At 47.8% G+C, this 23,648-nt stretch overlaps 1 protein-coding gene across 1 annotated transcript in view; it reads left to right on the top strand.

Annotated features, from left to right (window-relative positions):
* The window catches only part of LOC131410571 (ral-GDS-related protein-like), a 221,444-nt gene extending 203,238 nt beyond the window's left edge, over window positions 1-18,206 (top strand). The window contains exons 5-10 of the mRNA XM_058548689.1: window positions 12,447-12,517; window positions 13,036-13,215; window positions 13,623-13,725; window positions 15,777-15,850; window positions 17,658-17,748; window positions 18,087-18,206. Coding sequence (XP_058404672.1) covers window positions 13,198-13,215; window positions 13,623-13,725; window positions 15,777-15,850; window positions 17,658-17,748; window positions 18,087-18,199 — 399 coding nt within the window. The 5' untranslated portion in view covers window positions 12,447-12,517; window positions 13,036-13,197 and the 3' untranslated portion in view covers window positions 18,200-18,206. The remainder of the gene's footprint in view (window positions 1-12,446; window positions 12,518-13,035; window positions 13,216-13,622; window positions 13,726-15,776; window positions 15,851-17,657; window positions 17,749-18,086) is intronic.
* The last annotated feature ends 5,442 nt before the right edge of the window (window positions 18,207-23,648 follow it).

The following is a 23,648-nucleotide window of genomic DNA, read 5'->3' as shown; positions in this document are numbered from 1 at the left end:
TCTAGGGTGCTCGAGAGGCAGCGGTAGTTGTCAAGGTTTAGCCGCTGGGAAAGGAGGCATTGCAGGTCTGCTGGGAAAGCCAGACCTACACAATGAACGGTGCCTGGATCCTTGTTTTTCCACTTGAACAGGAGAAAATCAGCTTCTGTTGCATCCCTCACACAAATGTAAATTCCAATGAGTTAGGATCTAAATGTGAAATAAAATCGACATAGTAACTATTAGAAAAGTTATAGGAGACTTTAAGAGTCTTAAAGTCTTGGGGAGGTTCTTTCCATTTGTGTTTTAATGAATATCCATGAACTGAAGTCATTTTGAACATTTTAATAATTTCTTTAAAATTTTAAACATCTTTTTGAGTAGAGTACATTCTCTTTTGTAAGTATTAAAGCACTACAGAAATATATAAGGTAAGAAGTGGTAAAAACTCCTATTTCTCACCTACCTCCCAACTTTTATTCCTTGTTGGTAGTAAAATTTGGTGTGTAATCTCCTCAACTCTTCCCTGTGCTTTACATGCATATTTCTCCACCTGTACGAATAAGTTGGATATATTTTTGGTGTGTTTATTGGCTATGTTTCTGATTTTCCCGCTCTCTTACAGTTTAGTAGTTGTAAACATTGGTTTCTCAATATTCCTTATGTATTGAGGGTACCATCTTTTGCCTGTTATACATCCATGGAAAACATTTCCCTACCACATAGTTCATTTAATCTGGATCAGTGCTCGTCTTCCCAGATGTCAGTAACACTTCAGGAGGGAAACGGCTCTATGTGACTGGCTGTTCAGGATCTCCGGGACCCCCAGGGCAACAACCATTAGGGCAACACAAAACAAGAAACAAAACCCATCCTGCGTGTTTCCAGATGCATTCTGGTGGAAGGACAGCTCCAGTTGAGGACCGCTGATGTCTTGGTCAGAGTTATCCACTATGTTCTCCTATCACGTTAAAGCAGTTTCGGTAGTTTCTTGTACCTGATGGTACAGTTTGGTGCCTTTGTCTGTTCCTCTTGGTCAGACTGCGCAAGGTTTCTCACTGGTACAAGTCTTTCCAGAGAGCCAGCCCTTAACTCCATTGCTTAGGTCTGCATTGTTTTTCCTGCCTCGTGAATCCTCACTTCATTCTGCTGTTGTTGGTTTTATTGTGGTGTTATTCTGGCTCCTGGAGGGAAGTGCTCAGCTTCTTCATGTAGAGTTGATATTCCCTGATACCTGCAGTGGAGGCTGTGTCTCTTCTGTCCCTTAGTCTCCACGCCATGGATTTGGCTCATGTTGCTCTCAGTGCTGCTCATTTCTAAAGAGTTTGTCCTGTCTGTCTGGATCCTCTCTGTAACCTGAGAGATTTAGAAGGGTGTGGACAGATTTTCAAGTGGATAGGTTGGGGGAGGGGAGCCAATATTTTGTGATTATTTTTTATTTTTATTGCTTTAAGGTCCCGTAATATGGTTACTTATAGATTTCTGATTTTTGGACTCTTTAGAGATTTCACTGTGGCTTAGCACACAATCCATTGTGGTGACTGTTTCATTGTGGTTTGAGAAGAATGTTTCCTCTCCACTAGTTTCTTATGTTGTTGTCCCTCAGGCTGAGGCTAGATCTAGCTTTTTTGTGTTTGTCAACAGATCTGTTTCCTAACTTATTGTATCACTTAAGGGGAAGAGGAAAGTGACTGAATTGACTTAGTATAAGGAAATAGGAGGCTATCAGATAATGGACTATCTCATACACAAGATTTTTTGCCCAAACCTCAAGGTAAACACTAAACAAATAATCAAAGCAAAACCACATATGATAAACAAAGAGAAAACTAGAAGAATCATAAGACAGAACAACCAAACTGAATTGGCAGTCCAAAACAAATGGGACAAGAAACAAAGGAAATGCAAAAGAACCAGAAAATAAGTGACAAAACAGCAACATTAAGCCCTCATATATCAATAATTACCCTAAATGTAAATGGATTGAACTCTCCAATCAAAAGATACAGAGTGGCAGGATGGATTAAAAAGCAAGACCCAACAATATGCTGCCTTCAGGAAACACATCTTAGCACTAAAGACAAGCACAGGCTCAGAGTGAAAGGATGGAAGAAAATACTCCAAGCTAATGGCAAACAAAAGAAAGCAGGTGTTGCCATACTCATATCAGACAAAGTAGACTTCAAGATAAAACAGGTTAAGAAAGACAAAGAAGGGAAATATATAATGATAAAAGGGACACTCCATCAAGAAGACATATCACTTATAAATATATATGCACCCAACATAGGAGCACCAATGTACATAAAGCAACTATTAACAAACCTAAAAGGAGAAATCAACAACAACACAATAATAGTAGGGGATCTTAACACCCCACTTACAGCAATGGATAGATCATCCAGACAAAAAGTTAATAAAGAAATATTAGACTTAAATGAAAAACTGGACGAGATGGACCTAGTAGACATATACAGAGCACTCCATCCAAAAACAGCTGACTACACATTCTTCTCAAGCGCGCATGGAACATTCTCTAGGGTAGACCATATGTTGGGAAACAAAGCAAGCCTCAATAAATTTAAGAAGATTGAAATCATAACAAGCATCTTTTCAGACCATAAGGCTATGAAACTGGAAATGAACCATGAAAAAAAAACTGGGAAAGTGACAAAAATGTGGAGATTAAACAACATGCTACTGAACAACCAATGGATCATTGATGAAATTAAAGGAGAAATCAAAAACTATCTGGAAACAAACGAAAATGATAACATGCCATATCAAACCATATGGGATGCAGCAAAAGCAGTCCTGAGAGGGAAACTCATAGTGATACAAGCTGCTATTTTTTTTTTAAGTAAACACTCTTTTCCTTTATCCCTGTCTTCTCTGGTACTTTAATAATGCTTATCTATTTCTTTTCATGGTATCCCATAATTCACACTGCCTTTCCCCATTCCTATGCAGTACCATTTTTCTTTTTGTTTCTTTGACTGGATGATTTCAAACGACACATCTTCTAGTTCACTAATTATTTCTTGTACATGGTTGAATCTGATTTAGAACCTCTCTATTAAATTCTTCAGTTCAGTCGTTGTGTTCTTCAATTCTAGGATTTCTGTTTGTTTTTCCTTAATGATTTCTGTTTCTATAATGAACTTCTCACTTGTTCATGCACTGTTTCCTTATTTCATTTAGTAGTCTATCTATGTTTCCTTAGAGTTTTATGAATTTCTCAAAGAGGGTTGTTCTGAAGCCTTTGTGTCATAGTTCCTATATCTCCATTGCTTGGTCGGTCATTGGAGTTTTATTCTTTTTCTTTGGTGGTGTCATGAGTCTTTGATTATTCATGATCCTTGTGGCCTTCCATTGGTGTCTGCAAATTTGAGGAAGTAGGCACCTCTTCCACCCTTTACAGACTGGCTTTAGCAAACCAAAGCCTTCATAGTCATCCCATCTAGGGGTCCTGGGTAGGCCATCTGGTGGTGTCCAGGGGCAAGCTTGCTGCTGGAGTCCTTGGAAAGCCTGGTACTGGGGTGAGTGGAAAGCTTGGGTCTATGGTATTGTGTCTGGCCCTGGGCACAGCTGGCACCCTGAGATCATGAGTAGCCCCACTGGAGCCTGTTTTGGCAGGTCCTCTTTGAGAGCCTGCAGCCACAGGAGTCATCCAGGGCCATGAGAGTTCGCCAGTGCTGGGATGAGCTGAGAGCCTTGGTTCATGGGAGACTGCCAGGAGCCTGGCACCATGAGAGACAGCTTGTGCTGTGGTAGGCCAGAAGTCTGGATTCCTGGGAGCCTGCTGGGATCCTGGGGCCACAGGAGCTGCCTGAGGCTGCAGAAGCCAGCAGGCACTGGATCAAGATGGAAGCCTGGGTTCATGGGAACCTGCCGGTGCCTGGTGCCATGGGAGCTGCCTGGGGCCGCCTGAGTCAGCAAGCACCTGGGTAAACTGGGGGCCTGGTTTTGTGGGAGCCTGCAAGGAGCCTCGTTCCATAAGAGCTGTCTACAGCTGCTGGAACTGGCAGGTGGTGTGGTGATCCATGGGCCTGAGTTCCCAGCAGCCCCCTGGGAGCCTGGTGTCATGGAATCTACCTGGGTTGCTGGAGCCAGCAAGTGCTGGAGTGACCTGGGGTCTTGCGTTTGTGGGAGCCCACTGGGGTCTTGGGTTTGCCCTGTTACAGAAGCTGCCTGTGGCTGTGAATGCTGCCTGTGGCTGCCTGGCATACGCAGGACCTTGGGTGAGCCAGGGTCTGGATTCACCAAAGCCCACCAGGAGCCTGGTGCCAAGGATACCACTTGTGGTCACAAGAGCCACCTTGGGCTGTTTAAGATGGCAGCTCCTAGGCTGAGATGGGGCCCTGGGTTCCCAGGAGCCTGGTGGGAGCCTGGTGTCAGGGATGCTGCTTGGGGCCGCCAGAGCTGGCATGCTCCAGGGTGAGCCAGGGGCCTGGATTTGCAGAAGCCTGCAGGGAGCCAGCTAGGTCCACAGGAGTCAGCCTGGCGCTGGGGCAGGCTGGCTAAGGTCAGGCAGAGTGGAGAAGTCCCTTCTCATTGGGAGGTGTTTGATTACTGATTCAGTCTGCTTATTTGTTACTGGTCTGTTCAAGATTTCTATTTCTTCATGATTCAGCTTTTGTAGGTTGTTTCTAGGAATTTATCTATTTTGTCTAGGTTATGCAATTTATGAGTGTACACTAGTTCAGAATAGTCTCTTCTGATCTCTTTCTTTCTGAAGCATCCGTTGCAATGCCTCCTCTTTCATTTCTGATTTAGTTTGAGTCATCTTTCTTTGTTTTCCTAGATATTTTATCTAAGGGTTTCTCAATTTTATTTTTTACAAAACTCAACTTTTACTTTTATTAATCGTCCATACTGTCTTTCATTTTTTTTCCACTCTCCTCTTGGTGACTTCCATCCTTCTGCTAACTTTGGGTTTCATTTTTTCTTTTTTTAATGCTGTGTGTTGTAAGTCAGGTTGTTTCTTTGACATCTTTCTTCTCTTGTAATGTACAAGTTTATCACTATAAATTTTCCTCTTAGTACTATTTTTGCTGCAGCCTATAAGTTTTGGTGTGTTTATTGTTTCTTTTTTTTTTTTAAAGATTTATTTATTTATTTTCGCCCCAAAGCCCCAGTAGATAGTTGTATGCCATAGTTGCACAGCTTTCTAGTTGCCGTATGTGGGACGCGGCCTCAGCATGGCCGGAGAAGCGGTGCGTCGGTGTGTGCCCGGGATCCGAACCCGGGCCACCAGCATCAGAGAGCACGCGCTTAACCGCTAAGCCACAGGGCCGGCCCATATTGTTTCTTTTTGTGTGTGTGTGATGAAGATTGGCCCTGTGCTAACATCTGCCAATCCTCTTTTATTTTATTTTATTTTATTTTTTGCTGAGGAAGACTGGCCCTGGGCTAACATCCGTGCCCATCTTCCTGCACTTTATATGGGATGCTGCCACAGCATAGCTTGCCAAGCGGTGCGTTGGTGTGCACCCGGGAACTGAGCCGGCGAACTACGGGCCGCCGCAGTGGAGCACACGCACTTAACCGCTTGTGCCACCCGGCCGGTCCCTATTGTTTCTTTTTGTATGTTTTGAGCTGTTTTCTAATTTCCCTTTTGATTTCTTCTTTGATCTACATTTTTTGTGTGTGAAGAAGATCAGCCCTGAGCTAACATCCATGCCAATCCTCCTCTTTTTGCTCAGGAAGACCGGCCCTGAGCTATCATCCTTGCCCATATTCCTCCACTTTATATGGGATGCCACTACAGCATGGCCTGACAAGCATGGGTTGGTGCGTGCCCAGGATCCGAATCCAGGCCGCCAGCAGCGGAACACATGCACTTAACCGCTACAGCACCTGTCTGCACCCTGATCTACTTTTAAGTTTAAGAGTTTTTGTTGAACTTCCACATATTATGAATGTTCCAGTTTTCCTTCTGTTATTGACTTCTAGTTTCATGCCATTGTGTTTAGAAAAGTTACTTGGTATTATTTCAGTCTTCTTTAATCTTGTTAAGACTTGTTTTGTGACCTAACATGTGATCTGTTCTGGAAAATAGTCTGTGTGCCCTTGAGAAGAGTGTACATTTTGTTGCTGTCCAGTAAAATATTCTGTGTGTGTCTGATAGGTCCATTTAGTATTTAATGTTTTCATGTCTGCTATTTCCTGATTTTCTGTATGGATATTCTATCCGTTAAAAGTGGTCTTTGAAGTCTCCTACTATTTGCAACTTATATACGTGAGAAGGCTCTTATATGGGGTATATATAAAGATCTCTTAGAACTCAATTATAAAAGACAAGTCAATGAAACAGGGTAAGCAACTGGAATAGACATGTCTCCAGGAAATACATAGATGGCCAATAAGCACAAGATAGTTGCTCAGTATCATTAATTATTAGGAAAATACAAATTCAAAGCACAATGTGATACTATTTCACACTCAAAATGAAGGCTATATTCAACATAATGGAAAATAACAAGTGTTGGTAAAGATGTGTAGAAAGGGAAACCCACATACATTGCTGGTGGGAAAGTAAAATGATGCAGGCACTGCAGAAAACAGCTTGGCATTTTCTAAAATCTTAAACTTAGAATTACCATTGACCTGGAGAGGCCCATGGTAGATATGTCCAAAAGAGCAAACTTGCCCATAGACATTCAAAGCAACAGTGTTCACAATGGTCCAAAAGTGAAACAAACCCAAATTTCTATCCAGTTATCACTGCATAAACCAAATGTGGCCTATTCATAATATAGGATATTATAAGCCATAAAAAAGAATTAAGTACTGCTACATGCTTGGCCATGGGTGAATCTTGAAACATGTGTGCTCACTGAAGCCATCCACAAAGGCAATAGATAACAGGATGCCATTTGAATGAAATGTCCAGAATAGGAAAATCCATAGGGGGAGAAAACAGATGAGTTGTTTCCATGGGTTTGGGTTAGCAGAAAATAGATTGTGAATGAGTATGGGTTTGTTTGGGGGTGTTGAAAATGTTCTGGAATTAGATAGTGGTGATAGCCACACAACATAATCATTGTGCTAAAAGCCACAGAAATGTATACTTTGAAATACTTAAAACGGTGTATTCTATGTTAAGCAGATTTTCCACATAAAAATTTTGAATTTTTTAAGTTAATCAGGGTATTGGTTAATTTTAAGTTGCCTGGTATATTTAATAAGTGTAATTAATGGAGTTATTAGGGGTAGGGCAAGTTGTAGCCAAGAGAGTAAACATCCGACGAGGGCTATAGTAACAAATCCTATGACTATACAAGCAACAGTCTAAAATCCAGTCCATTTCCATTGTCCCCAACTTGGAGAGACCAGCCATGAAAATAGGTCAGTGACCTCGGGGGCCTTTGGTATCTATTCAAAGATTTGGGTAATATTATGCAATATTTTAACCTCTTGGGCCATTTGGTGAAGGTAGGTTTGAACTTCTCTGTTGATGTACACTCAGCAAGTGTGGTTCTAGGAAAGGCACCAACCCCTCCTTCCTTGGCCGGTGTAGACAGTCTAGGTCCAGGCCATTTTCTAAAACCATTTAGGCGAGAGACTCATGAGAGTGTTGTTCAGGGGTTAGGATATGTTCCTATGGAGTTGTTGTCCATGTTCTGTTAAGGTTGTTGATACTTCTTAGTTGCCTCAGTTTCCTGATTTTGTGTGGGTAGGGCCACCGCATCTGTGCCCAGTCCAGTCAGTCAATCCTAGTAGAACTGAACACCCAGTGCTATAGGACTGACATTGTTTCTATGGGTTGGTGGTAGCCTGTCAGGGCAGGAAACTCAGGGGACCTGCGACCTGAGGGAAGCAGGCTGAGAGAGAAACAATAGTGCGTTGCACAATATAGCCTGGAGAAAGCTGCTCAGAGAGCTGGGGAAGAGAGACGCTCACTGGGTGAGAGCCTTGTGATATCAGCCCACAGTGAAACCCAAAAGTGGATGCTCCTGGTGTGAAATATTCCTTAGGTGTCTTGAGGTAAAATAATTTGCACCCATTCACTGGTTACCTGTGCTATATGATTTCAGGGGGTATGGTTAAAGTGTTTGTCGGCCAAGAGCCGTTTGTGCCTGGGCACAAAATCACCAAGGTGGCCTCGAAGGCTACCCCAAAATGACCCCTCAAGGAGCAGTTGGGGCAGAAAGTGGGTGGAGCATTTTGAAGGAAGCCTGGGGCAAAGATGTTGTTCGATGGAGTTGGCTACAACTGAGTCTCTCTGCAGGGTAAGCCCTTCAGCTGGGGTACAGTAGGTGATTGGAGGCCAAGTGACAGACCCTGTGACTCCTGATTCCCAGTGCACGGTTAGACCTCTAAGCCCATTGGACATAAATGGTTGTGGTGTTTGTGAAGCATCTTGCTGGCAGTGTGGAAAGTATAGGGGACGTGTGGTGGGAGACGTCATGATAGTGTCGGGAGGAGCTGTGTGTGAGATTACGGTGTTGAGGGGGAAGGACTGGAGGCAGGTGCAGTGGGTGTGTGACTAACAATGGTCAATGAAGGGACAGCTGGGGTGTAACTGGGGAAATCAGGGACCAGCAGAAGTAATGTGTTTAAAACAAGACACCAGGGCAGGCCCAGCTGTTAAGTGCGCATGCTCCACTACTGGCGGCCTGGGTTCGGATCCCAGGCGTGACCGACGCACCTCTTCCCCAGCCATGCTGAGACTACATCCCACATACAGAAACTAGAAGGATGTGTAACTATGACATACAACTATCTACCTGGGCTTTGGGGAAGGAAAAAAGGAGGAGGATTGGCAATAGATGTTAGCTCAGAGCTGGTCTGCCTCAGGAAAAAGGAAGAGGAGGATCAGCATGGATGTTAGCTCAGGGCTGATCTCCCTCACAAAAAAAAAAAATAAATAAAATAATAAAACAAGACACCAGGCCCTAATAGAGCCACTTAGCCTAAGTCTCACATCAACAAGCCGAGATTTAATTAGACTTTTTGCCCTCCCAGGAATAGAATCATAAACCAGTCAATTGGGAATCGCCTGATGAGCAGCAGGTAGGTCACCTTCCTAATAGAGCCCTGCCATCCCCTAAAGGAAGGTAACCTTGCAGTAACCAGCCCTCTTTTTGGTGTAGTGTAATTTCCTTGTTCCTGCTCCCTTCTGCCTATAAAAGTCTTTCATTTTGTACAGCTCCTTGGAGCTCCTTTCTCTCTGCTAGACTGGATGCTGCCTGATTCATGAACTGTTGAATAAAGCCGATAAGATGTTTAAAATTTACTCAGTTTTGTTTTGTACCAGTTTGGTGGCAGCAGTGGGATCCAAAGGAGACATCTGATGGCTTAGGGGATGAGAAACACAGGCATTGGTACCTGCAAAACCTTTGAGTTCTCCATCTTTGTCACTGATTCTGAGAGCCGTGGGTAAGTTCCTCTCAGCAAGTGCTGTAGAGAAACACAGCAGGAGGCTGTAAGGGAGGGTTGGGCGTCACTTGGTAGGAGGGTCTGAAAGGCCTCAATAGGGTGACATTTGCTGGGACCAGAATGACAAGAGGGAGCCAGCCCTTCAGGGGTCTGGGAGCAGTGTGTCAGGGAGATGGCACCACCGGTCCTGAGTCTCACAGGCAGAAGTGAGTTTGGCCAGAGGAGGTCAGAAATATGGCCAGTGCAGCTGGAGGGAGGCTGGGAGGAGAGAACAGGAGCTGGGGTGGAAGGTAGGGCCAGGGCCTGGTAGGCTGTGTCAGTTACCTTTCCCTCTCTGACTTCATTGCCCCTAACCTTGCTTTTCAAAACTACAAATGTTGACTATCTCACAATTTGTGTGTATCAGCAATCAGGCACGTTTTAGCTGGGTGCCTCTGCCTCACTGAGTTGAACAGGTTGGGGCTGTGGCCTCAACTGAGGCTCAACTGGGGGAGGACAAGCCCCCAAGGTCACTCTCAGCCTTCAGGGTTCAGTTTGGACTGAGAGCCTAAGTTCCTTTCTGTCTGTTGGCCTGGGCACTCCCGTGCTTGTCTCCTCTATAGGCCTCCACATTGGGCAGTCCCAAAACACTGGTATTTGATTCCTCAGTTACAGGGATTCGACAGAGTGAGAGGGAGAGATGGAACATGAGAGAGGGAGTAAGAGGAAGTGAGAGACTTGTGTAGTTAAAATTTAGACAAGACATCCCATCACATTGGCTCTTATTATGTTCATAAGCCAGTTACTAACCACTTAGTGGTTCCACGGGGATGGCTATGCCATGAGTGGGGTTTACTGGGTACCATTGTGGAGGCTTCTCACCTCATAGGCCAAGATGAGGCCCTTGGGTCTCATTCTCCATAAAACAGGAAACAGTTGAATGGTTTTATGCCACAGAAGGCAGTATCTAAATTTCCGTTAGTTTCAAACCCCTCATGATGCTGACCTGAAAATGAGGCCAAGTTGGAAGTGACTGTTCCAATATCACATTGCTAGAATCCAGGCCTGTTTTGAGTGGTGTTCTGTGCTACATGTCACCCCTTCTTGTTATTCTTCCATCTCTAAGTTTGTGCCTTAGGTACATGTGACACCAGCCCACAGGGGTAATAGATATTATCTCATATACACCGGGTGAGGTCCCTAGGAAGTAGATTCTAGCCTGATCCCCATGGTGCAGGTTTGGAGACTAGGGAGGACCTGAGAGGCACAGGGACTTTCCCAGGATGCAGAACTGGTAAGAAAGAGGAGGTCTGCATTCATCTCTGTCTCCTCAAAGCTAGGACCTGAGTTAGGTTTCCAGGGAACTGTGGCTAGGGCTGTGTAGGCTCCTTGTGTACAGTTCAGGAAGTGACATGAGAGAGGAGGGTGAGCAGCCCGGGCTCAATGGGCAGCTCTGGAGAAATCTGATTGAGGTAAGGGTCCCAGGTAAAGGAATCTTGAAAAATGACCCCATCTCCTTGGTCCTAGGCCTCAACAGATCTTAGAACTCTGGTAACCAGGCACCCACAGCCCCCCATCCAGCTCACTTGAATGGAGACAGCCAAGAAGCAAAAATGTTTTGTTGTTGTATCCAAACTTTTGCAGGATCTGGCCTCAAAAAAACCCAGAAATAGAATCTTTTTGATTGTTGCCTACATTGGCTCAGCCCTCATCCCTGACGCCTCTGGGTGTCTGACAGGAGGCAGTGAAGGGTAACATGGGCAGCCCAGGAAAGGTTAGTGCAGATCAGGACACAACGGTGATCCCACCTGATCAACCCCACACTCCAGGCCCCTCATAGTGTGTGTGTGTGTGTTTGTGTGTCTGTGTGGAGTGGGGAAGGCAGGGTATGTGGGACAGGCCATTGCTAAGCAGGAGCTTGTTGTTAGGTGTCGGAAACCTGGTGGGTCTGTCACGTTCATACCCCAGATCATGGCTGACAGCATGAGAAGGTGAGCTCCTCTACTCGTATATTATTGAGCCCTAGAGGTTTCATTTCCTTCCCTCCCTGACCAAAGATCTTTGCCAGGATGCCCTCTGTGCCTGAACTGAGGAGCAGACTTTCTCTTGGGGGTTGGCCTCAGTGGCAGTGTGCAGGCCACCCCTGATTCCCTCTGGCCCAGCTCCCAGGCAGTCTTTGCAGAACTCCACTCAGGAGGTCGTCGAGTAGCTGCCCAATGGTTTCAACTCCACCAACTCACTAGACAAGGAGCAGGTACATGAGGCCACCCACACCATCCAGTGTTGCTCTGAGATGAGAGCAGGAGCAGAGGGCCTCCACACTCAGGACCTTGAGATGATGGGGTTGGACCAGAACTAGGGTGGGACCAGTCAGGGGCTGTCTCTTTTTCAAGCTAAAGGGGACGTACATGCAGGTAACCTTGTCTGGTTCAGAGCTGTGCTCCCTTGACCCTATTTTCCTTGTCTGTTGTGAGTTTAGGAGGCCACTGAGGCAGAGCCAGAGGCTAAAGGGGACTGCAGGCTGGCTATTCCTGGAAGAGAAGTGGGATCTTTCCTGTATTTAGAAGGACACATGGAAAGTCAGCTATGTGAGTGAACCTTTCTCTTTATCCCGCTCCAGAGTCAGCTCCAGAGTTTCAGCCAGCAGCAGAAGCAGAGCTGTGGGCAGTGGTGGAGGTAGAGCTGGCTCCAGCTCCGTTGACACCACACCCTCTAGCACTGGAGCCAGTGTCCCCTCTACCAGCAGTGTTGGAGGTGGAGCAAGGGCCAACATGGGCTCCTGCAGGAGTGGGAGCTGCTGAGTTGGAGTCACCTGGACCATCATTTCTAGTGGGAAGTCCATCTCCACCTGTGGCTAAGAAGTGTGAGAAGAAGCCCAACCTACGGCCTTCCCTCCTAAGCTGGTGGTGGAGCAGTTGATCGTGATGGATGCAGTGAGCAGCTGGGCTCTGAGGGCGGGGTGGGGTAGGCCTTCCCTCTGCCATCGTTGCCCCAGACCTCATCCAGTCTCCTATGATCTGGGCCTGAATCCTGGCTCCACCCCTTACCAACCATACGACCTGGGCAACTTTCTGAACCCCTAAGCCTTTGCTTTCCACCTGCAGAGCGTAGAGGTGGACACTAACAGGACCTGCTGCACAGAGTGGCTGTGCCGGCTCCTTGAAGAGAAGGAAGGGTGAGCAGGGCCTGGCACATCAGTAGTGGAGGGGAACTCACTGTATGCAGCCAGGTCCCTGGTGGCCCAACCGTCTGCTCAGGAAGCCCAAGAGCCTCAGGACTTATTAGACACCTGATGTGTACTCCACTACAAGGGAGACAGACAAGGCCCGTGGTTGTAGCTGCCAGGGGAGAATGTGCATCAGAATGGGGAGTGTGACCAGAGGGGGATCAGTGTGTTGGAAGATGCCCCCTTGGGATGAGCCGAGGTGAGCCACCATCTGGAGCTTGGAGTTAGACAGGAAGGGCTGGATGCAAATGTCCCTCTCCCTTCCCTGCCAGTATTGGGTCCTGGGTCATCCTCTGGGTACGCTCAGTGGACAGAGAAGAAAAGCCAGGGACTCTCACAAGGCTCAGGCCACATCATGAGCTTCCTGAGCTCCAGCTCTAAACTGTGACCCCTGTGTGGGACTTTTGGGGATGTGGACACAGAGCTGGGGTGTGGCAATGTTGGGTGACACTCCCCCTGTTCCCCAGGAGCTCTTCCGGAAGGTGGTGCCCTCTCAGTGCCTGGGCTCCACCTGGGGCAAGAGGAACAAGCCCAGCAATGAGCACCTGGCACACACCGTCCGGGCCACCATCGACCACTTCAGAAGGGTGGCCAGCCTCATCGTCACCACCTGCCTCGGGGACCCGAGCATGATGGCCCAGGACAGGGTGAGGGTGGTGGAGTGCTGGATCCAGGTGGCCCAGGTGTGCTGTGGGAGGCCCAGTGGAGCCCCTCTCTGGAGCCTTGGGAACTGCCTCCACCTTTATCAGCTCCCAGGATTGCAGTGTGTGGTCTAAGCCCCTGCAAGTCCCTAGGCCCTTCTTGCCAGGGGAATGCTGACCTTGACTTCAGGTCCCACTGCGGGGATGCTCACTTCCTACCTGGCTCCCTCCCTGGGTTGAGCTAAAATCCTCCTCCTTGTGAGTGTTACTCTTTGGGTCCTAAATGTGCCCTTCTGGGGCTCCCTGAGCATCTGTCTCATCCAGGAGAGGAGATTTAAATAGAAGGGGACTGAAGCTAGAGCAAGCAGGGCTCCAGCGCCCCACCTCACAGCTCATTCTCTTCCCTTCCCCAGGAGTGCAAGATCCTGAAGAACTTCTCCTCGCCCTGCACTGTCATCTCTGTTCTGCAGAAAACATCCATATGCCACCTGAAGAACACATGGGGGAAGTTTCCTGGTGGGTAGGCCTCTCTCCATAGGAGGACCAGGGTGGATGGGGGATCTCCCGTATGTCTGCCATTGGCCCCTCAGTCAGCTGGGAACTCCTGGGTGGCAGCAAATGCTTGGAACAGGGCCTGGGCCTCAGCGGTGGGTCTCTAAGTCTCCTGGTGTCCTTAGTGCACCAATTCTGCTTCAGGATTCGGTTTCTCTAAATGCCAGGTACTGGGTTGAGCCACATTGGAGATTTTCAAGTGTTTATAGCAACAGAACTCTATACCCAGTTGAAACTGAAAGTGGTCAAAAGAGAGCTGCTCTGTATAGCGGGGGAATGGAGACCCCAGTGACCAACAGGAGAGCCCCCTCCCAGTCTCACAAGACCTTAGCCCTCAGAGGAGCCCAGTGAGAGCACTCCTCCAGGCAGTTTGAATCTCTCAGGTTGTCAAAGAAAAAGATTTGCACTCAGACCCCTCACATTATCCCTAAATTTATCCTTCCTTCTTTCCCCTCTCCTCAGGGAGCGCTCTGAAAAACTTAAGGAGCACTATAGCCAAGACGAGTCCTTGAGCAGAGAACTGATGACCAAGGTAGAGTGGAGGCTGGGGGTCTGGAAAGAGAGGAAGGGCCACGGGGGGAGGGGGACTGGGCAAGCTGTGGTTTTGATAGTTTCTCACTTGAACTTTCTCTGAAACGTTCCCATCTATCTTGTCCAGGTTAACAAGCTTAGGGATCTGTTTGGCCCATGGGCAGGTGGGGTGCCGTTTGTGGGCAGGAGGCCCTGGTCATGGGACACAGTGGTGTTGGCTGTGCTGTTCCAGGGCGAGTTGCCGAGCTGGCGCCATCAGCAGATTTCTGGCTTCCATGCACTTCCGTCCTGCTGAATGTAGCTTCTCCCAGACTGTTGGGTGGTTGGGTGGGTTTATCCCTCAGCCTAAACCTGTCCTCAGGAAGCCAGGCCCCTGCTGCTCCTTCTATCTTCACCATGTCTCCAAGGGGAGAGCACACTGCCTACCCCAGGGACGGGCACAGCAGGGAATTCCCCTGGCCCAGGTGGACAAACAAGATGCTCATCCTTGGATCTGAACAGCTGGACCAGAGACAGATGTGTGTGCGTTCTGGGACCCCCCCTGGACGCCTAGAACAGTCATTCAAGTCAACAACGGAGTCTCACCTGAATGCCTGGTTGGCAATGACATATACCCCAGGTGGCTTATGAGTAGCGCCTAGGCAACTGATAGATTCTTAGTGGATCCTGCTGAAAGGAAGTTAGGAGCTTCATGTAAACAGGGAAGCAAAATGTCCTCTCACCCCTTCCCTGTTGATCAGAGGTGGCACCTTGGGGGTCCAGTTTCTGAGTGGATAAAGAAAGAGTTCAGTGCAGGGGAATATCCTGAGTGGTTCCTTGGGGAGGAGAAGGGTTTGGCATTGCCTCTGTCCCAGCCTGGGGGCCAGACACTCCACGAGACTGGGGCAGGCAGGAGCCATTCAACCAGACTCCCAAGACACCACATCCTCTCCATCCACGCCTCGGCCCACGACCAAGCTTCGAGAGCTCGGGGGTCAGGACTGTTGTCAGTGGTGGGGCTGGGGGTTAGGTGAGGATGTTGGAACAGGGTCTCTGGCTGGGAGGGCCAAGTGGCCTCTCCTCTGTGGCCCCTGAGCAACTCACTGCCCCTGTTTGGGCCTCTGTCTCCCCATCAGGGAAATGGAAGGATGGTGATCGTGTGGTGCAGGCCTCATATGGGGGTGATGAGGTAAGAGGGAGGAAAGGAATGTGGGAGCTTTCTGCCTGCTCCCTGGAGGGGTGAGGGCAAGAACAGTGATGACAGTCGTGCGACAGTGAGTCCTCAGGAGAACCTGTGAAGTAGCTGGAGTTCTCACACTTTCCAGATGAGGAAACAGGCTCAGGGAGTCCAGGACGCAAGCCCAAGCTTACACTTGTGTAAGCACTTGAGTGGCATTGGTACCAGTTGACTCGAGTCAGATGTCCAGTGTCGGAGGCGAGTGGTGCTGGAGAGAAATGCGGTGAGGGGACTATGGCCTCACTGACACTGTCCTCGACCCTGACAGGAGGGGCCTTCCACGTTTGCCCCCCGGAAATCAACCCCCAGAGGGTGCAGGAGAAGGAGCAGCAGCAGCAGCAGGTGAGTGTGCCTGTGGGGCAGGGGCTCTGCGTTCCCAGCTGGAGGCCTCAAATCAAGAGAGGAGGGCCCTTTCTCTTGGTGCCACAGTGTCCGAATCCCCCAGTAGAAGTGACCGGGATGGCCTGGAAGAGCTGGTGCAGGATGGGTTTGTTGTGGGGAGGGACAGGGACCGCATACCCTGTGATTTGCTAGAAGCCTGCCCTGGGAGAGGAGGAGGAGGAGTGTGGTGTTCTTGGGGTGTGAAGCAAGGAGGAATTGAGGGGAGGCTAGTAAGGGTCCTAGGCTGTTCCCCGTGGGAACCCTGGGGTGGGCCAGGAGGCTGTGGCTGTGGACTTTTCAGGGGAGGGTCTGCAGGGGGTCGACTTGAGAGCAAGGGCTCATCCCACCCGCACCCCAATGTCACAAGGTGTCATCCCCTATCTTGGCACTTTCCTTGGTGACCTGCTTATGCTGTGTCTGGCGATGGGTGATTATCTCGAGGTGGGTGAACCTGAGGCCAGGCAGGAAGGACCACGATCCTGAACCTTGGGATGCGGGAGCCCCCGAAATGTGCTCCGAGCTCTCAGCACTTGACACATCTCTCCTGGGAGCCTCGCAGTGGCCCCTGGGAGCTGGGGCATCAGGCCCATCTTAGAGATGAGTGAACAGAGGCTCCACCTGAGACACCCATTCCGGTTCCCCAGGCTGGGGAAACTCAGAGCTGCCTGATGGCACAGCCGCGTGAGGTTTTGTCTGAGCTGGACTCAGCCTCTAACTCCCATGCTCCCCATGGAGGGAGAGAGGGGTCGGCCCCCCCCCAAGTCAGGCAGCACATAAGTTGCTGAGCAGTCCCCTCTGCCTGAGGCCTCAGCCTCCAAGTCTGTCATCAGAGAGGGTTGTGCTGCCAGGTCCCTCAGCCTCCCCCCATGTCCTCCTTCTCTGGAGCCCGGAGCCCAGAGCCCGGCCTAGGTCCAAGTCCTGTTTTCTCTGCATGCTCCGCCCCCTCTGGGGACCTGGCAGTCGTGCACCATGAGAAGGGGTGGACATAAGGGGCTAGTCAGTCTATGGCATTCTGTCTGATGGACTCTGGCTCTCCACCTTCCAGGGGAATGAGATCAACCTTAAGAAAGGACTGAGGTGAGCAGCTGTGGCACTCCCTGCAGGGGAGGGAAAGGAGGTGGAAATCAGAGACCCTCTGGGCAGAACAGTCCCTGGTTCCACCCCCTGTATCTTACATTGAGTGGAAGATTTCGATAACAGAGAAGTGGGAGACCCATCCAATTGGCGGGTTGGTTGAGGGGAGGATGGCATCAAGGATAACTTCTTGGAGGAGGGGCTGATTATTCCCATTCTGAGAACAGGTAGAACCTGGATAGAACTGGTGGGAAGGAGCGTTGCCAGGACTGGTCCCCTGCCCCACCCCTCACCCCCTACAAGGCCCCTGCAGCATCCCCCACCCAGGCCCTGTGTGCATCCTCTCCTTCCCTCTGGTCCCAGGAATACTGAGTCATGAGGGAGATGCTGCTGCTCCCAGTGGTTGCAAAGAATTACAACCAGAGCTGGAGGAGTGATTTGGGGCCTGGTTCCAGGACATGGAGCTGCTCAACGAGAATGATAGTTGAGGCTGTGCAGGAGTTGAGTGAGGGCAGGGGTGGACTCTCCATGTTGGCCAGTCCAGAGAGCCTGTCTCCATGGCCCCCTGCTCAGCCCCAGGCCTTATTGCTTGGCGAACTCTGGGACACCCAGACTCCAGCTGCTGGGAAGGCAGTGGGGGGGACACCTGAGGTGTGGCTCCTGGTAGGCTCAGAGGTGCCTCTCTGTACTGTAGCTACAGCCTGTCCTGCCTGCTGGATCCCCAGATCTAGTTGGCCAGCAGAATATTCAAGGCCAAGAAGAGCCGGCCATCATCAAGTTCAGGGGTGAGTGAGTGTCTGGGCTGGGGTGACTGACTCCTAGGAGTTCAGTAAAGCTTTGAGCTAAGCGTGTCCTTGGGGAGTCCGATAGCTGGCACTGGGATCCCACCTCCACTACTGAGCAGTCCTGTGACTGGGGTGACTCTCTTCAGCTTCCTGAGACTCCGTTTCCTCCTCTGTGAAATAGGTGATAGTAAACGATTTCTCCCGTGGCAGGGACAAGTGGGGTACTGGTGGCTAACAGCACTGAGCACAAGGTCTGCAGCACCCAGTGCAGTGGGGACAGGGTGGGTGGCCATGATTCTGAGGGAGGCCCCCCAAGATAACCCGACACTTCTACTCAGCCCCCAGGCCCCAATACCGAGCCCCATACCAGTGGCCGATCACAGCCTCATCCTCAGTAGCCGGTACACAGCTGGGAAGCTTGCGATGCACCGGGTCAGCTCCTCCCACCTGACAGGAAGGGGAGCATTGTAAGCTGATTCCTGGAGTCCCCTGAAGCCCAAGAGAGAGAGGACGACCCCATCTCAGCTCCCTGACATCCCCCAGCATCTATGAACCCATTGGGGAGGGACAGTAGTTATTTGTTGTAAATAATAAATGCCATGTTTGAATATTATATTAAAGTCCTGTTCCTTTTACAGCCTGGAACTTGTGGTGTGGTTCTGTCACTTTCTGTAGGCATGTGAGGGAGACACAGAATCTCACATTTCTCCTTGAATCAAGAACTCTTCCGGGTCATCAGCTTATTGTATGTGGGAGAAGGGAGAAGGGCCAGCCCCTTCTCTGGCTAGTGGGGACAACCCCAAGTCCCCCTAACACCGAGGACCAGTTCATTTCAGTATCATTCAGCTCCTCCAGGTGCAGACACAGCCCACCACCCCTTCTCCTGAGATTTAAAGGTAGAAGGTACTTTCACAGGCAGAGAAAAAAACCACTGAAATGTGGGTGACTTTAAAACAGCACTACGCAGGACCATGTCATGCCACAGGCAGGGGCTGCCTTCCTAATTCTGGAGGAAGAGGGAATGTTTTCTGCTTCTCTTCTTGAGGTTTCTTTTGACCAAATTTTAGGAACTTGTTGTTTTCTAGTGCAATCTCTGGGAATATATCAGCTCTAAGTGGAGAAAACAATGGAAAAAGATCAAAATGTGCACGTTGAGAGGACAAGACCCGCGGAAGTTCATTTGCAGATGGACTAAAGGCAGGCAGAACTTTCCCTCCTGAGGGCCCTCTAGGGGCTCCATGTTCACCTCTGACCTAGATTTGAATCCTGCTGGAATCCTTGTCCAGGACCCTGAATTCCTTTTCCTGCTTGATTTGTATCCAGGAGGAAAGATTTGTGATGCAGCTTTTAAGGCTACAGCTGGGCCTTGTTACATAAACATTACTGCTCCCTGTGAACTAGGATTTTCAGCACCCCTGCCTTCCTTATGCAATTCCCTTTAGGACAGAATTTCCCTAGAAAGCCCCAAACCTCCTCCCTGACTTGGCCTGATGGATCCCGAGTGAGCTCTACTTTGCCAGGATAAGGGACCATAATCCTGGCCAGTCAGTGACCCCACATTGTCCCTTGCTGTCCAAGGTGACTTCTGAGCCCGTGTTCTTCTGAGGTCCATGGTCTTGGACAATCCTCAAGTTTACACACTCAGTGTTGGTGTTCCAAACTCGTCCAAATGGGGCAACTGGGCCCAAGCCCTTAAAGTGTGTCAACCCTGGGTGTCTGTGATTTTTTCCCCAGTCTTGTGTTGTGGTTACATTACAACCACCTGCTGGGGTGTGAACCCTTTTTGGAACTTTGAAAGATCAGGTATGACGGGAGTGTTGGGGGCTCCAGCAGGGAAAGCCACGGAACTGATGATCCATGGACGTACATGAACACAGCCTTACCAATTAAAATACTGAAATGCTCCCCATCTGGTGGTGAATAGACACTGCTCTGAGCTCACACCGAGAACCCACCACATGACTAGAAGCTTTCAAAGGGTTACTAAGTGGCATTTTGAAGCTCTTCCCTTGGGAACACCCTGTAAGACGAGGGCCAGATGAATCGCTTGGCACTTGTAAGTTATCACCTCCTTTCTGATGGCTGCAAGTGTCGCCCAGACACACAGGCTGGACTCTGTCAGGGAAGCCTTCTCAGGACAGCCAGAAGCTGAGGATGAATTCTGGTTCCCGGCATCCCAGGCCCTTCCTGACACAGCATAACCACCCAGGAAAGTGGTTTGGTAATGAAAAAACTGGGAAGGCCATACTTTCCCTCCAAAGAGAAAGAGAAGTGCCAACAGTGAAAGATTGATCCCCCAAATAGACAATTGAATCCCAACAAGCAGTGGGTTCTTGTCAGATTACTGATGCTGAAAAGGCCTCTTTTGATAATAGCACGATCCCCCAACTGCCGTGTCCATCTACATGAATCAAATTTCCAACACATATGGATCTAAAAAACTGAGGGAAATCTGGTATTTCCTTGGATGCAACTCTGAAGTAGCATGCAACAAAGAACATAAAAATGGAGACTTAGAAGTAAATATCTAATTTGAGAACATAGACATCGAAGTGCTTTTGAAATAATATTTTGGAATCTATTGGAATATTACACAAAAAGAATAATCCACTTTAAGTAGGTTTTACTGTGACTGTGGGGAAAAACTGAATCATCCCGTGACGTTGATAACTCTCTGCTGACTTGAAAGTAAAAATAAATAATGTGCATAGTAAAGGAAAATGAGAGAACAGCATGAAAAAAGAAGATTTTTCTCTCCTCACCTGAAACTCAACCTCTCACCTCAGAAAGAAACCACTGTCTATATTTTCTATTTCACGCAGCAGAGTTTAATAAAAGAAACGTATTGGTATGTTTTAAAGTTTCAAGAGCTCAAAGCAAGGAAACATTAGGGACGCTGCCAAGAGACCTCACTGAGGTGCCTGCTCCATTTCATCTGCTGTCAGGACGTCCTTCTTGGCCCCTCACTTTCTCTGCCTCACTAGCAAGTCTGTCCGCCATCAGTGCTACCACCAGTCTCTCTCCTGTGCTCTTCACTGCCCTTACCTTCTTCCTGATACCTTCCTCAGTCGCCAGAAATTGTTGGCAGTGGAACTGTGGAATGCCCAGATCAGCTCCTGGAATCATCTCTGCCAAATCTGAAGACCGGCAGGAGTGGGCATGGAACCTGGAGTGCAGACTACCTGCGAGCACACCTGGCAGGGATTCACCTGTGTGACTAGGTGCAAGTTTTTGCAACGCTTTGGCAAGATTGAAAGGACTTACCAGTTGTCCTGCATTGCTGCAGACCTGGAGTCCTTGCGGTCTCTCGGGCCAGCAGACCTGGTGGGGCTGGTCCAAAGTGTCCTCCCAGAGACCCGTCACTGCCAGAATGGGATGGGATTCTAGTATCCGGCCTCTTGAATATGTCACTGGACATCCTCAAAGGGTTGAAGATGCTTAAACCAGGCTTTGGTTTGGACTGGTTCCCACAGTTACACTGCTTCCTCTGTGAAGACGTAACTATCATCCTTCTTTTCCTCTTACCTTACAAAAATAAATCATGAAATTGGGTCAAATGACAAAGGAACCCTGACTTTTTAGGACAATTATCCTGGTTGTTTTGTACTTCCACCCTCCCTCTGTCCTCCAGGGATAGATCTGACTTGTGTCCTGGGATGTCATCAGGCAAATTTGCATCAAGAACAGAAAGCTCAAGGTCAAAATTCAAGGCTACTCCAGATCATTTCTCCTCCCCCATCCTGTTAACACCCCTCCCTGTTTGAGTGTGTTTCTATTATATTCTTGTCCTTGTCACTCTAAACCGCACAAGTCCTGACACTCCCTCTCAGGGCAGTCGGTCCCCAAACCTTTACTAAATCCCAAATCCTACCATTTCTGTGTTTTCTGACTACTCATTTGCTTAATCCATTGACCGCTTGGTGTTCATAGAAGTTAAATCAATAGTGACATTATCAACCACCCCCTGTTAACGACTTACTCCCATATCCCAGATGTTCACATAATCCAAACGGTTATGGTCAAAAGTAAATAATTCAGAAAACGTATTCTTTCACCACAAATTCCTGATCTCTAATACTTTTATTCAAACACTCATACAGTAGATACCTGTCCCTCAAGATCAGAAGTAATGCCAGATCACCGATCCCCACCTTAAGTTCCTCCTACACCTATCAATCCTGGATTCCATGGACTATGATCTCAATACTTTCCTTGGAATAATAAAAAATTCCTTACCACTCATTTATGTTGCAAACCTCCAAACCAAGACGTTCCCAATTATCTGCCATGCCGTAGCTACTGCTGGTCCTATAACAAACTGAAGAAAAAACATGAAACATTATCTTTTGGTACCATTGTAAAAACAAAACCATCTGCATCAACTGGGAAGCACCCATAATGCCTGAAAATTTTGTTCTCTTTTTTTGTGTTGGGTCAATAACAAAAAGAAAAATCAATTAAAAAATGGGCAATGGACCAGAATAGACTTTTTCCAGTGAAGACATACAAGGCACCAATAGGTGTATGAAAAGGTGTTCGGCATCACTAATCAGGGAATGCAAATCAAAACCACAATGAGCTATCACTTCACACCTGTTAAGATGGTGATTATCAAAAAAACTAAAGATGGCAAATGTTGGTGAGGATGTGGAGAAAAGGAACCCTTGTGGGAATGTAAATTAGTACAGCCATTATGGAAAACAGTGAGCTTCCTCCAAAAATGAAAACTAACATATGATGCAGCAATCCCACTTCTAGTATATACCCACAGGAATTGAAATCAGGGTCTCAACGAGATACCTGCTCTCTAATGTTCATTGCAGCTAATTCACAATAGCCAAGACACGGAAGTAACCTAAATGTCACTGATGGATGAATGGATAAAGAAATGCAATATTAGTCAACCTTAAAAAAAGAAGGAATTTCTGCCATTTTTGACAACATGGATGGACCTGGAAGACATTATGCTAAGTGAAATAAGGCAGACAGAGAAAGGCGAATACTCACTTATATGTGGAATCTAAAATAGTCAAACTCATACAAGCAGAGGTTAGAATGGTGGTTACCAGGGGCTGGGGGGATGGATAAATAAGGAGCTGATGGTCAAAGGATACAAAATTTCTGTTATCAAGATAAATAAGTTCTGGAGATGTAGGACAAGCATAGTGCCTACAGCTGACAAGACTGTATTGCATACGTCACATTTGCTAATAGAGTAGATATTAAGAGTTCTTACCACAGAATAATAGTACAAAAGGAGTTGAGAGAAAACTTTGGGAGGTGATGGATATGTTTGTGGCCTTGATGGTGGTGACAGTCTCAAGGGTGTATACTTAGGTCCAAATCCATCAAGCTGTATATGAAAAAGTAAGACATAATCGTTGATTCCTCTGCACCTTGAAATACACCGTGTCCTCATCACAAGAGAAAAAAATTTGTAACTATGTATGGGGATGGATGTTAACTGGACTTACTGTGGTGATCATTTCAACATATATACAAACAATGAATCATTATGTTGTACCCCTGAAACTAATATAATGTTGTATGTCAACATTACCTCAATAAAGACAATATAACAGAGAAAACCATTTGAATATTGTAAATGAGTTCAGTGAATCCCTGAAACTGCCCCATTCCCATATGAGAGTTACTGGAAGCAGAGAGGATGAAGTAAGATGGAAGAAAGTTGTACAAAACATTAATCAAATTAAAATCATTTAAGTTGCTATGAGCTCCTTGTGGCAAAGTTCTATGAGCACTGATCATTCACCTTTTCTTGGAAAAGCATACTTTCAGATCCAACCCATAATAGTTTCCTCATTTGCTCTAATAAGAAAATTTCAACTTAATAAATAAAACCAAAAGCATCCCTATGTATGAATAAAGTTAGTGAACTT

This window comes from Diceros bicornis, chromosome 10 (genome assembly GCF_020826845.1).
Source record: "Diceros bicornis minor isolate mBicDic1 chromosome 10, mDicBic1.mat.cur, whole genome shotgun sequence".
In the NCBI taxonomy this organism is placed as follows: domain Eukaryota; kingdom Metazoa; phylum Chordata; class Mammalia; order Perissodactyla; family Rhinocerotidae; genus Diceros; species Diceros bicornis.
Note: the sequence above shows the minus strand (reverse complement) of the source record. Positions and strands in the feature narration are given on the sequence as shown.